This window comes from Crinia signifera, chromosome 11 (genome assembly GCF_055691185.1).
Source record: "Crinia signifera chromosome 11, ASM5569118v1, whole genome shotgun sequence".
NCBI classification, from domain to species: Eukaryota; Metazoa; Chordata; class Amphibia; order Anura; family Myobatrachidae; genus Crinia; species Crinia signifera.
Genome location: NC_139227.1, coordinates 67,752,491 through 67,767,157, shown reverse-complemented (window position 1 = coordinate 67,767,157; position 14,667 = coordinate 67,752,491). Strand labels below are relative to the sequence as shown.

At 39.9% G+C, this 14,667-nt stretch overlaps 1 protein-coding gene across 1 annotated transcript in view; it reads right to left on the bottom strand.

The window, feature by feature from the left end:
• LRP5 (LDL receptor related protein 5) overlaps positions 1-14,211 on the bottom strand; it is a 168,265-nt gene extending 154,054 nt beyond the window's left edge. The window contains exon 1 of the mRNA XM_083164802.1: positions 14,018-14,211. Within this exon, the coding sequence (XP_083020928.1) occupies positions 14,018-14,075 (58 nt within the window). The 5' untranslated portion in view covers positions 14,076-14,211. The remainder of the gene's footprint in view (positions 1-14,017) is intronic.
• Positions 14,212-14,667: the final 456 nt, after the last annotated feature.

The window sequence follows — 14,667 nt, the reverse complement described above, 5'->3', positions numbered from 1 at the left end:
ATTTCCTTTAGTAAATTTTCCCCTAACAGTTGAATCCAAGAAGCTGTTCCATCAAGTCCTTCTAAGCTCTTTTAGCTATAGAGAAGAATCTTCACTCAATAGGAAAGGTTCAGAAGTGTGGAGCATGAGTTCCGCAGGCTTTGTGACAACAACAAAAATCAACGAGCCACAATCTCCGCTGGTTTGCTTGCTCGTCACCGTTCAATTCATGGACACCAGGAACGATTTCTTTACCGAATCGTTACTGGTGATGAAAAATGGTGCCTGTACATCAATATGAACCAGCGTAAGGAATGGCTTAGCCAAGGTAAACAAATGACCCTGCGCATGAAACAAGATCTTCATCCGCGTAAAAAGATGTTGTGCGTATGGTGGGAGAGCTTGGTTGAACAAATTTTTAGAGTCTACACCAGGTGATTTCTACCAACGAGGTATTGAAAACCTTATTGAACGTTGGAAATAAGTTGTAAACTACAAGGGAGAATACATTTATAAGTATTGGTGCTCCGAATTGTGCGTTACGTGCCATATAGTGAAGCACATGAAAAGCACGCTTTTTCACGGTCACTTAACGTGTTTCTTACAGTAGAGAGGTCATTAATTATAATTTTCAGAGTCGGAGTCGGTGCATTGTTTGCCGACCCCGACTCCAGGTAATCGAAATTTCCTCAGACTCCGACTCCACAGCCCTGGTAGGTTCGCATGAGATATATCATATACGGTCCTTTTGTATATGATATATCGCATGCAAACCCAGTCAAGACTTCCTGGGCACCTTTACACCATGCTAACTTATACCATGTCAACCTTTTCATGTGACAGCCTAATAATCCACATATTCTGTACAAAGTCAAGTCAGCAATAACATCCACACAAAAGCCTAATAACTCACGTCAGTGGTCCTTTTAAAGGGAAAATTGGGGGCACGTTGACCGCACCCTATTATACAACAGAATATTACCTAGAGTACACTCCACATCACCAGCCGATAGATGGTCCGTCACATTAAAGATCGATTATCAAATTAATTTTTTTATTATGAATGTCATTGAAGTAGGGAAGGCTACCAACGACTCCGGGTTCTGGTCAGTCTATTGAAGGTCTGAAAGGATACAGTATTGGTTTTATAAATGAAGCCCATACAACCCAACTGCCTAAATCAATTCAGGCAAAACAGTCTCTGGTATGCAAAGACTATGCTTCTTGTACAGTCACCCACCGTGATGGACTCTTGGAGGTATATTTACAGCTTTTCTAATGGGATACATGCGGATAACTGTTGGTGGGATGCCAGGGGGTCAGAATACCCGTGTCAACAGCCCAATGGAGGAATCCCAATAGGCGTCAGACAAGTGTACTTCTTGTTTATAGAAAGATAGTGGTTACATCCTATATAAAAAAGGCTAATGCTGCTCTTTACCTCTATGGGGGTGGGTTCAAAGTTTTGCATGCCTGGCGGCCACTAGATGGCACTAGGTGCTGACATAACTATGTTGTTCCCTCATTATGACAGGCTGGTAACTAGTTTAGTAAATAACTTCTTTATTGCAGCTCTTTGGTGAAACAAGAGAGTACAGGCAAATCTGGGAAACCGCCATAACATACGATCTGATTGATGAATAAAATAAATTGCCGTTTCGGTCGTGAACTCTCAACATTAGAGATAATAAGCACTAGTTCCACATAAACTATGTACATACTGTACTTCCCCTAATAGACACAACCATCTCTACGGGTCAGCAATCTTTGCAGCACTTTTTCTTTTGTATACATACATCTTCTACTTACGGTATATTTTAAATCAACCTTGTTGATGTTTGGCACCTTTTTATTATATACACCAATAAAAGTATATAAAGAGGTTTAGGATTGCATATAAATAAGTATATATTTTTTACCCATTATGTAACTTTAGGTCCTCCACCACACAACTCACTCATTGGTGTCTAGGTTTCAATAAAGTGTTATAGCGGAGTGTGAGATAGCACAACTAGTACTACCTGTAGTCCAGCAAGAGTTAGTCCTAAGCAAGTATTAATAGTGACAGGATTACGGGGGAGATTCTCTAAGAATCTCCGCCCCCCTTCGCCGCCCATCGCATATTTAATTATCGCATATGCTGTAACATATGCGATAATTAAGGCAAAGGACAGCTCTTGCGTTAAGAGCTGTCCTTTGCGGTGAGAGTCGCCGGGTCCCAGCAGGTCCCGGCGGCTCTCCCCTCCCTCACACACCCGGCGCTGCTGCTGCTGCGCCGGGCTCTCCTCCTCCCTGCACCCGGAAGAGGATCAGTGCAGGGAGGAGGTCACAGGTCCGGGCAGCACTGCACTGTGCTGCCCGGACACAGGTGAGGGGGGAGGAGGCGGGGCGTCGGAGGGTTGCGATAGAAGCCCATTGGCTTCTATGGGGCATCGCCAGATTTTTCTGGCGATGCCCCCCGCCGCGGTAACCCGGCGAGGGATGCTTACAGCATCCCAAAATGCGGTAAAAACCCGATAACGGGGTTTTTACCGCATTTTTAGCTTAGAGAATCTCCCCCTGTATCTTACAATCAGAAAGTACAGGCAAACTTTGCTCAGACCTTCCTGGGCGAGGGATGGATATTAGATTACGGATGTTTATAACCATCAATGTATTTCTTCTGAGGTTACCGTCTTCGCCATTCAATTGCCGCTTTCAAATGCTAGCCGCCAATAAATGGTGTGGATTTGATGGCTATCCAATGTTTAAACCGGAATTCAGCTGTTTAACATCAAGGTGGACCACGGGTTGCTTATGCACAAATCATATGAATAGCTTTTCCATCAAAATTATTTGGATGGGATGGTTAGTTATCACATCAAAAGTTTTGATGGTGGAAGCCCAGCCATGAGTTGATGGTGGGCTTCCAACGCCCACATTTACCATGGGCTCCACAGAGCCAGCCCTATGTGAGGAAATGCACAGTCACAAGAAGCTGTACTAGCGGGCTACCGTGACAAACTAAATTTGCCCCTAAGATTTTGGTGGTTATTCTGGTTCACTCCTTCTGGCAAATTCCTTCTTAGATGGACAAAACCATGTGCACTGCAGGGGGGCAGATGTAAAATGTGAAGAGAGAATTAGATTTGGGTGAGTTATTTTGTTTTGTTTCTGTTGAGGGTAAATACTGGCTGCTTTTTTTTTTTTATACTGCAATATAGAACTCACTTTGAAGTAAAAAAAACCCTCCCAAATCTAACTCTGCACAAGTAACATATACGACACCTGCAGTGCACATGGTTTTGTCCATTTGAGAAGGAATTTGCCAGAATGAGTGAACCAGAATAACCCCCTTTGTTTTCTCTTTTCTAAATGTGCTTATTTCCATCTGCTATTAAGTTCTATTAAAAGGGACCATTTTTTTCTTTTTCAAAGCATATTGCCCACACATTGTTTAGATTTGCTACTTTAATTACATTTTCACTCCCCACACACATGATGGATTATGGAACAGTTTCATTTCTTGGTCTTCAACAGACATGATCCAATATATATACACTTCTAGTTTATAAATTCTAGTGTTTATATGCTTACATGGTACAGTAGTTCCTTTTTCATCTAATTACAGCCTTTTTAGTTGTTTTATAGGAACAAGCATCAGCCTATTAAAAGCAGTTACATTGTTACTAATTAGTATATTCATCAGCAAATGTCTCTGCTCAAAAATACAGCATTCAAAAACAAATAAATAAAAAAAGTTTTCTTCACTCTACAATTAAAGGTCTGCAATCATTTTTCCCCATTTTAGCAGTACTGCAGACACTGATAATGAGACCAGTTTGCAACTATTTTGGTTGTCTCTGGCCCACAGAATAGTGATTAATAGAAGTTATGGTGGCACTTTACAAAAGGATAATTCAATTTTGCAGAAGAGCGCTGCTCAGGGAATACAATCTTGGGGTTTCCCTTCTGTTTTTGCATGTTCCCAGCTGCAAACTTCCTCACTATTTCCACAAATTGCACAATTTCACTGCATGAATAGATCCAGAGTAAATTCATTCTGTTGTGTGGCACAACTGGAGGAGTCTGGGATACCAAGCCAAATTCCACTACTGCACATAAAACTGCTGCCAAATGTAGAAGGAGGCAAGTAATTTACCACTAATATAGCTAGACTTTACAATTAATCATAGAAATTGACAAAGTTACAGATTTCACATTGTACTATTATGGCCAATAAAAAAAATAAAAATAAACTATATATTCACCATGTACTCATCTTCTACAAATCAGATGTCACGATTTTCATCTGAAGCGTTTGAAACTGAGCTTTTACGCACTTGCAAAGGTTATATCCCAACAGATTCTCATTATTTGTTTATAGAGATTATGCCTGCTCCAGTTTCAAAGTAGACAACTTCTTTTAAAACACACTCCCTCTGCTGGGTTTCAGGAGAAAAGCTCCCTTCCCCCTAACGTTTATCTTGGCCAGTCTCTCCTTCAGTGGAGTAACGTCTATGTAGAAAACTACTGTTTGCGATTCGTAAATCTTAAATTAAATTTCAAGTAAAGAGACGGGCAGCAGACATTCCCATGGGCATGGCCACCTATGCAAAAGGCTCAACCTCCACTTCTGAAGCCAAGAGACCTATACGTTAAACACATGTGGATTTTAAACAGAGGGAGCATTGTAATACGTGGGGATCACTAACATTTGTACTTTTCCGATTGTAAACCTCAAATGTGCAAATCTTTCGGAAACTACCCAGTTAAACAGTGATGTGCAATTCATAAAATAAACGGAGGATTTTGAGAGGCAAAAATGTACAGCACATATTCTGCACAAAAACTAATTAATCATACAGTGTACTGCACGTTATCTGGGGAAGTATAGGCTGGAATCAGGGATTTTTTTTTTGTAAACACTTTGCTATCTCTGGCAAAAACATCCTGGTGCTGCGAATTAACCTGCACTTTGGATCATTGGCTCTAATCATACTATATAATGTGGTAGTAATAACCCTGTGTATGCAAGATACTGTAACCTTGCATAATACAAAGTTCTAGTTAATAGGAGTCTGTAAACACTGCTGGGTTGATACCCAATAGGATTAAAACATGATTTAATAGTAGATACAAGAAAAAAAAAAAAAAAATAGTACTAGAAAATATTTGCGAATTATTACAGAAAATCCCCACAGACATGATTTTATACTACTGCATACCAATTTAGCCTAAAAATATAATTAATCGTGGTATGATGGAATAAAATGATTTTAAAACTCATCTTAATTAGACCACACTTTTCTATTCCAAGTTGCACAAATAAAACTTGCCACTCCTTTAGCACAAGGTTTTGTAAAAAAAAAAAAAAAAAAAAAAAAAGCACGTAAGGCAAACAAAAGGGGGAGGGTCGCTCAAAAGAAAACAAAAACGTTGCACCCGGCCTTATAAAAGTAACCATGGGTCAAATGTAACAGGGTGTGTGAATCAGAAATTTTTTTTAAAAGCACCAATCATCTATACTTAAAAAAAAAAAAAAAAAAACACAGGTTGATTTTGCCATGTAACTGCTGCTTAAAAAAAAAAATACAAAAATTAAAAAAAAAACACCACTCACTTTGGTTGCCTATAGAACATCCATTTTAGTAAATTGACCCCTCACACTATTACAATTGACAAATGTTCAAAGTGTGTTATACAAAAAGGGAACACTCTGTATGTGCAGTTTCAGCAGATTCCTATAACCTAATAAAAATAAAAAGCATAAGTATTAACACAGACAAATACATCCCGGGGTTAGTTTAAAATAATAGCATGGCCTGACATACTGGAAACAAGTGCATAAGCAGTGCTGTAGATGATTAATATAAAAAGTTAATTGAGAGCTTAGACAAAAACTATTCCTCATGTGCCCCCTAATAATAACTGTACAATGGGTAGTTTATGGGAAATCACGTAAAGAGATCTGTATAGATGAGCAATATTGATAGTTGCTGTGCCAGTTTTTACTCAAACAAACACTAAGGCGTATTGATGGTCAGCACATACCCAGGGTGGTTTAGAGTCTCAAAAGACTAGCTCCAAACTCAGGATATCCTGGAAAAGTCTAGCAATCAGATTCATTTGCCGCTCCGTATGCTGTAAATGGTGGGCGGCTTTGAGCTTGTTGCTCACTAAGCCGTAAATCATGCTGGGATGCTAGGAGTATGTGCGGTGGGCTCTTGTACTTATCCGCTGGTACATGGTATTCCCGTTTTGGTGCTGCAGATTAGTACAGCCGTATTCACGAGCAATGTGGCCGCGCTGAATCACTCAGCGGGCAGAGAGGGGCAATCGGGCTCCACGGTGTGACATCACATAATATTTATATTTTCATATTTTATATTTGTGGTATTGTGTAATAATTTCATTTTGAATTATATTGTGTATGTTTTATCTAGCGCCACATAGTGTTCATTTTCGGTATGTATATTTTGGAGGCTACATGATCAGTCTCTCTAGCACCATATGACACATCTTTTAGAATTAAAGGAAGAGGGCCCTGCCCACGAGAGCTTACATTCTAAAGGGATAGGACAATACAGAAGAGTTATCTAAACTCAGTCAGAAAGAGGGAAACCAAAGTTTGAGAGATATAACAGTTACCCACCAATCAGCTCCTGCCATTTCATAGGGACCGATTGGTTGGTATAGGCTAAATATTCTTGGTAATGCACTATATAATGCATGCACACGTTAAACATATGCTTAAAAATAAATGTATACAAAACACACAAGTCCACAACCTGGTTCCTTTCCATTATTAGTTGCAAATTAACAAGTGCATAGATATACCCACATGCCTTTTTCACTAACTGGAACATAACAAAGGACTTCTACCAAAAGCCTATTGTCTGCTATAAAAAGGTTAATCGTCCACAAACTGTATGCAAATCAGTCACCTTGTAAGACAACCACCTTTGTAACATGCTAGATGGTGCAGCACCCAATCAGAGCTTCCGATACCAGACCAAATCTGATCATTCACAAAGGCCTTCATTCAGATCTGATCCCAGTACAAATTTGTTTAGAAAATGGGCAAAACCATGTGCACTGCAGGTGGGGCAGATGTAACATGTGCAGAGAGTTAAGGTGCGTACACATGTACAGATTTTTTTGTCTGATCTATCGGTACTTGTTTCTTATCACGGCCACAATCGCGGGCATCGTGTGCCTTAACTTTAAGGCACACGATGCCCGCGATTTCCTATGGAAAAAACAGTACTCGGGTACATCGCGTCGGTCATGTGCCTTAAGAAGGCACACGACGCGACCGACGCGATGCCCACGATTTCCCCATAGGCTTCAATGTTAAAATATTTTAACATTGAAGCCTATGCGCGCCCGACGCGATGCCCCCGATTTCTCCATAGGCTTCAATGTTAAAATATTTAACATTGAAGCCTATGCGATGGACCCGATTTGTCCATAGGCTTCAATGTTAAATTATTTTAACATTGAAACTGAGTCCATTTAACATAGTAAAAAATGGGAAAAGGCCGAATAAGGGCCATTTTTCATTGGCTATGGCCCCGTCATGCGTGTAAAAAATAATGGCCCCCCCATTGTGGCCGCCACCCCCACGATTAACGCGAACCCAAAGCGTGGCGAGCGCAGCGAGCCCGCGAGGGGCGGCGGTGCGCGTCCTCCGACCTTTTCATTCGCCTACTATCCATGTCGGCGTGGAGTTGAGAATAGATTAGTGTGGCGAGCCCGAAGCGTGGCGAGCGCAGCGAGGGGACGCTGATTCCTGTGAAGCCCGCGAGGGGACGCAGGGATCTGTGAAGGTATCAGCGTCCGCTCGCCACGCTAATCTATTCTCAACTTCACGCCGACGTGGATAGTAGGGGAATGAAAAGGACGGAGGACGCGCACCGCCGCCCCTCGCGGGCTCACTGCGCTCGCCACGCTTCGGGTTCGCGTTAATCGTGGGGGTGGCGGCCACAATGGGGGGCCATTATTTTTTACACGCATGACGGGGCCATAGCCAATGAGAAATGGCCCTTATTCGGCCTTTTCCCATTTTTTACTATGATAAATGGACTCAGTTTCAATGTTAAAATAATTTAATATTGAAGCCTATGGAGAAATCGGGTACATCGCGTCGGTCGCGTCGTGTGCGTTTTGGTATGCACCCGACACGATTTTTTCCGACACGACCACCACGATAGAAATCGTGGTGGCCGTGCTAGGAAACAAGTACCGATCTATCTGGTGGGAACAAAAACCTGGAAATGTATGGGAGCAAATGACAAACTAAAAATTGTTCCCAAACACTTGAAAACAGACAGTGATCAGTCAGACAAATTGTGTAAATCATTCTGATATAACAAATTGCTCAAAGAGTATATTTTTTTCAGTTTTCCTGCATTTGGGTGGACATTTTTGATTGTCATATGCTCCCATACATTTCCAGGTTTTTGTTCCCACCAGATAGATCAGACAGAAAAATCTGTACGTGTGTACGCACCTTTACATTTATGCACTTTATTTTATTTCCTTGCAGTGTAAATACTGGCTGCATTATTTTTGCACTGCAATTTAGATTTCAGTTTCAACACACCTCACCAAAATTTAACTCTCTCTGCACGTTATGTCTGCCCCACCTGCAGAGCACATGGTTTTGCCCATTTTCCAAACAAATTTGTACTGCAATCAGGTCTCATACCTCCCAACACGACCCTCTCCAGGAGGGACACATTGCTCTGTTTCTGGACTTCTCCCTTAATTAATGATTGCCATTGTCCCTCCTGGATAGTGTTATGTTGGGAGGTATGAGAACTGAATAAGGGCCAAAGTGTGGATTGGTGAAAATATTTATTACTGTAAAAGCAATTGAGGCCAATTATCCGGATATTTATAAAATCGTTCCTGTCAGCCGTAGTCACAATATTTAGCATGGAAACTTTAACCGCTTTAATTAGTGGCATAAACACATTTTTGACAGGATTTTCATTAAGCCTTTATTTATCCCCAAACACATAAAGAGGTCTTCTCAGAACCGCCACCAACATGTATTTAACTTTCATAAAAAGATTATATATAAAGCAAAGTGATGTTTATAAGCTTTCAGCATGGGCTTAATAAAATCTAAAATTCAGCAAAGCTACTCTGGGCAACACTACAATATTCATTACTCAACCTTTCCCTTCTTTTAGAAACTTTTGACCTGATTATACAAAGCGTTATTTATGTATATTATAAACTGAACAGCAGGGATTCCTACAGACATGACAATCCATGCACCGAGAGAGGTTATAAGCAATATTGCTTTTGGGAAAACAAAAAGCGTGAAAAAAAGTAGGGTGGGTGCGGAACCTGGCATCGATTGTATTTGACATTAACCAATGTAAACAGCAAAAACTCTGTTTTATGTTTCACCATGGTATAGGTTTCCCAACAAGAGGAGCGGTCTGGTTAGGGTTTGCATATATGACTGAATAACAAATTGAAGCTTAAGGTGCCCATACACGTTACAATTATTGTATACAATATCGCATCTCATCCGATCTCGGTTTTGCGATGACATCAGATGAGATGAGATCTAGTACAAAAAGTATGTGCTGCACATACTTTTTGTACTAGATCTCATCTCATCTGATGTCATCGCAAAACCGAGATCGGATGAGATGCGATATTGTATACAATATTGTATACAATAATTGTAACGTGTATGGGCACCTTTACTCTTTCAGGACCCAATACACCTAAAATGTGATCCAAATAGAATTTTTAATAGAACCTTAATAAAATACAGAATTATTAAGAAATCTAAATTGCAATGGCCTATATGTCAGAAGGGCAACTAGCTTAGCCAGCAAAAAAAAATAAAAATACTTATAAACAGCATATGGCGGGAGCAGTAACTATAACCAACAGTGTCATTTTGGAATATTTTCACTTTCGAGTGATGTAAAATCTACAGAGATCTGAATGGTTATTAACATATGTACAGTGTAATGGTTAGCATTTCTGCCACACAGCACTGAGGTCATGGGTTCAATTCCCACCATTGCCCTAACTGTCTTGAGTTGGTATATTCTCCCCATGCTTTTGTGGGTTTCCTCTGGGTACTCCAGTTCCAGCTCCCACACCCCAAAAATATACTTGTAGATTAATTGGCTTCCAAAATTAACCTTAAAATGTCTATGTGTGACTGTATATGTGGTAGGGAAAATAGATTGTAAGGAAGCTCCACTGGGTCAAGGACTGATGTGAATGTTCAAATAATAGAATATAATATATATATATATATATATATATATATATTATATATATATATATATATATATATATATATTTATTTATTTATTATGTGTGTGCTATAGAAGTAAGTGGTTATAAAGAAATAAATGGTTACAAAACCAGGCATGTTCAAAAACTTTATAAAGCAAAACAAGTTTCCAAGTCAAGCATTAAATGGACCCTAGGAAAAGACTCCCTTGCTCAATTCAGAAGAAAAAAAAAGCAAACAGCGAGTTCCAAACTCTGGTTAATTACATCCGTATATGTAATAGAACCAAAGAATGAAGAGGAAATTGGTCTACGGTAGTTTGGTTTTATTATTCATCCATTTGGAGAATGATAGCGGGAATCAATGCTGGGAATTTACAAATGGCAAAACCTATCCTGCCAAAGAGAACATTAGCGGAGGCACAATATACCTTTCACTACTTATTAATTACAGAATAAAAACAAGATCTATCTAATGTGGGCAAATATTTTCTGACAATATTATGGGAACATGTCAATGTGATTATATTGACAGGAAAAGGATTTTCACATTTCAAGATGTCAATATGATTTTTTCATTTATTTATAGGAGCAATAGTTATTGATGGCCGGGGCAATATGTATTCCATGTTACTGCAATGGTGCCCATAGCGTGAAATAAGTTCTAACACAGTCATAAATGATTCCAATCGTAACATATATTATATTGCTTTTTGCCGTTAATCTGTAGTGATTGCTTGAATAAATATTATGAGTTCTCATTTGTTAGGAACTCAAAATGCCTCTCACAAGGTTTCGGGTGGAAAACGGTCAGAAAGTGAAAAAAATATATATACATTTTCACAAAGCTGCCTTGAAATTAACTTCCTAGTTTCACGTGCTCCAATCACATGAATGGTATAGACAAAACTAAAAAGGCACAAAGACAAGGATCTTTAGGAGACGAAGATGAAGAAGTAAAAAAATAAAATGAGCAGGTGCCGTACAGTATGTACATCCTAAATACAAAGTAAGGACATGGAGAAGGATGAAAAGGTGAAAATTAAATGCTTTTGCTTGGCAGAAAATAATGAGCTATTCTTGATACTTCAAAAGGATTTCTACCACAAAGTACAAAATAGTCTACTGTCACAGTTCATACTTCATTTAATAATAATGCAGCTCCCGGTGTAGAATTAATTGTGCTGAGGTCTCATTGCTTAATTCACCAGATTACTACTGTATTACATTAAACAAAAATTCATACAATATTTCATGTCAGGTAACAGTGGTCATGCAAGAGGTGCTCGTCCAACTTATTTCTTAATGACCAAAAATAGAAGTAAGAGACTATACAATTGTGTTTGCTAGTAATTAGGTTTATGGAACTACATTTCAGTCTATAATAATGGGAAGTACTACAATTCCCACTGCTATAGAAAGCCACTGTATCTCTACATTGGACTATAAATACAGTGCCATTGTGAAGGTTGTTGAAATCATTCCATCTTAGAGAGTGCTTGGTTAGCAACACCACAATTGTATCTAAAGCACAGATATAATTCATTTAAAGAAAAAAGGCTACAATAGTCTGCAAATCACTAGTAAATGGTCAACACAAAAAGGAATAATTTTCAAACCAAAGTGTTACAAACCAACCATAGAACCTCGTTGGAAACCCATGTTAAACACTGTTTCAACACAAAAACCTTTCACAAACAAAGAGCACCAAAACAAGCAAAATCGGAGGATGCTGAAAGCTCTAAAAGACTAAACCCCATTCATAAACAAACTATTCACGCTCATTGACCCCAATCCATTTCCCATTGGGTAATAAATGCATAGAGTACATTTGGAAAAAAGCATAGTCCAAGAAAGAGTCAACTGGGCCATTTGCAGCACTAGGTTATAGAATATTAATGGTGTGACTAAAACATTGGCAGTTCTTCCTCATTAGTTACCAGGGATATTGTAGAAGACATTCATTTTATATTCAGAAATATAATTATATTTATAAAACTGGGATGTTGCATTGCACCTTTTCTTTAGATTGTGTCTAAGCGCCATGTCTATACTTAATTTTCATATTAAAAATGAATAAAACACTGTTTCGTAGTAAGACAACACCAAACATATTTCACTTTAAAGAATAATAATAAATTAGAGAACAATAAACAAATAAAATAATGATTAAAAAAAAAAAAAAAAGAAGGGGAAGGAAAAACCTGTGTATGCAATACAATATAGAAAACGCAATACACTACATGAAAAAATAAAAATAAAGAAGGTAGCTGGCTACCAGAAAATGTAATGAAAATGTAATGTCTAATAAACTTAAAAAAAAAAAAAAAAAAAAAAAAAATGTTCCTGTTTTACTAGATTATTTTCCCAAATGTTTCATTGATATATGAAATACTATATTCAATAAGACAGTAAGAACACAATCATAAATGTCTAATTTGAAGAGAATCCCCGCTATTCAATGCACCTGACATTTTCTGCACAGTTCTCCTTCTAGAACCAGGAGCCTCTTATGTTATGGGGTATTCATCAAAGTTTGCAGAGAGATACAATTAGGATAGTTCAGTACCAAATCAATCAATCACTTCCTGTCATTTTTCGGACAGACTAAAACATGTACAAACTGATTGATGTGTACTTTATCTCTCAGAATTGTATCTCACCAAGCTTTAATACCCCTTAATTACCAAGAATTTGTAATTATTTTTTGCTCAAAAGTGCAGTATAGGATTTCCTTTAAATTATGGTTCAACCTCTTTAAACCACCTTAATAGAAGGCCAGCTCTGTGTCTATGCTGGTATTAGGAGACTGATTATTTGTATACACACACACACAAACACACACACACACAAGCAAATCAAAATGAATACTTTATGTATCATATTCCAATCAGGACTCTTCAATTGTGGAGTCCGCATGTTCACTCAATAACCCCAAAACATACTTCTGAGTTAATTCACTTCTGATAAAATAATAGACCCTCTAGATATGCAAGTGGTAGATAATTAATACAGAAGGTTAAAATAGGGCAAGGACTGATGTAGGCAGTGGAAGAGTCTCTGTATAGTGAAGCATAGTATTATTATCTTTGCAAGAGGACACATAGAAGTTTGTACCAATAATCTCAAAACCAAAGTTACATTCAGTTCCACCAGGCCGGACCATATGAGAGCCAAGTAATCACCCTCAGTCAGTGTATGTTTTGCTTTTTCAATCACACAGTTCAGAAACAATCACACAACAGAAGCGGGTAACACCAACGAGTAACCCAAGAAATGTGCCCATCCAATACCGGCCAAGTTCATGCAAGAAGCACTGACAGGGTGTCCTGCCACAAATAGCCCTGGATCTGATTATTCCTATACAACACGCAGCCGCACTTCCCACTGTGCACAGCTCCATCACAGCAAGTTGTGTAATGACAGGACTGCACTGATTGTGTGTGTACATGGCCAAGTAGTGGCAGCAGCAGCCCTCTTATACCAGGCAGCAACAGTAACTACAGGATCAGAGAATATGCCACCCTAGGCTACACAACTCCCAGCTGCACAGACTGGCAGAGGCGCCTGCAGCAATCACTCCAGCAGAGAGCTCGCACTCTAATCACTCTTCACGCGTGTGTATGGTGGCGCACGGCTGGGGGGAGAGATGGGACCTGTGCATAGTTTACTTTTTATGGCCCTGTGCAGCATGCAGCCCCCTCCTCTCAGTCAGCAGCTGCCTAATCCCCAGCAGCAGGCACATGGCAAGGAGAGCACACAGCAAGTAGAGGGAACTCACCCAGGAGCGGGAGCAGGCAGCAGGACAGCAGCAGCACAGCGCCCAGCGGAGCTCCCATATTCTTCCCGGCCGTGTAACCCCCTCCCTCCTCCCCGGCTCTGTCCGCTCCGTCTCTCTCTGTTTCAGGCAGCTCCCATGGCCTCGGACCCCCTCCTCCTGTCCCGCCTTCTCCTCTTCCCACTGCAGCGGCACGGACACTGAAAGGACACGCCTCCTCCCTCTACTCACCTTACCCGGGGTAGCCGCACACACCGCCTCCAGGACACGCCCTCGCTCTATAATAAGCAGCTCGATGCTGTCACTCAGCACTGCTATCCTCACCCCTCTCACTGCTACTCACTGGTCGACCACTCCTACCAGTCGTCCCCTTCACTGAGCCCATTCTACTTTCCTAGTAGAGGCACCATGAATGGGCGGGGACTAGTATCCTGAACCCCGCCCAAAGTGTCAGATTCCTGAATGGAGCTCGCAGTGTCCTGCAGGCAGCGTTCTAACTTATTGCAGGGTATTTACATTGCCCAGTCCTCATAGCCTGCCTCTGAATGCGATAGCGTAATGTGTAAAGTAATTAGGCAGTACTCGGCTATACAGCTAATCCTTTTTATAGCAGAAATACTATTGATATTTTGTTGATATTTTGTTGCACTTTA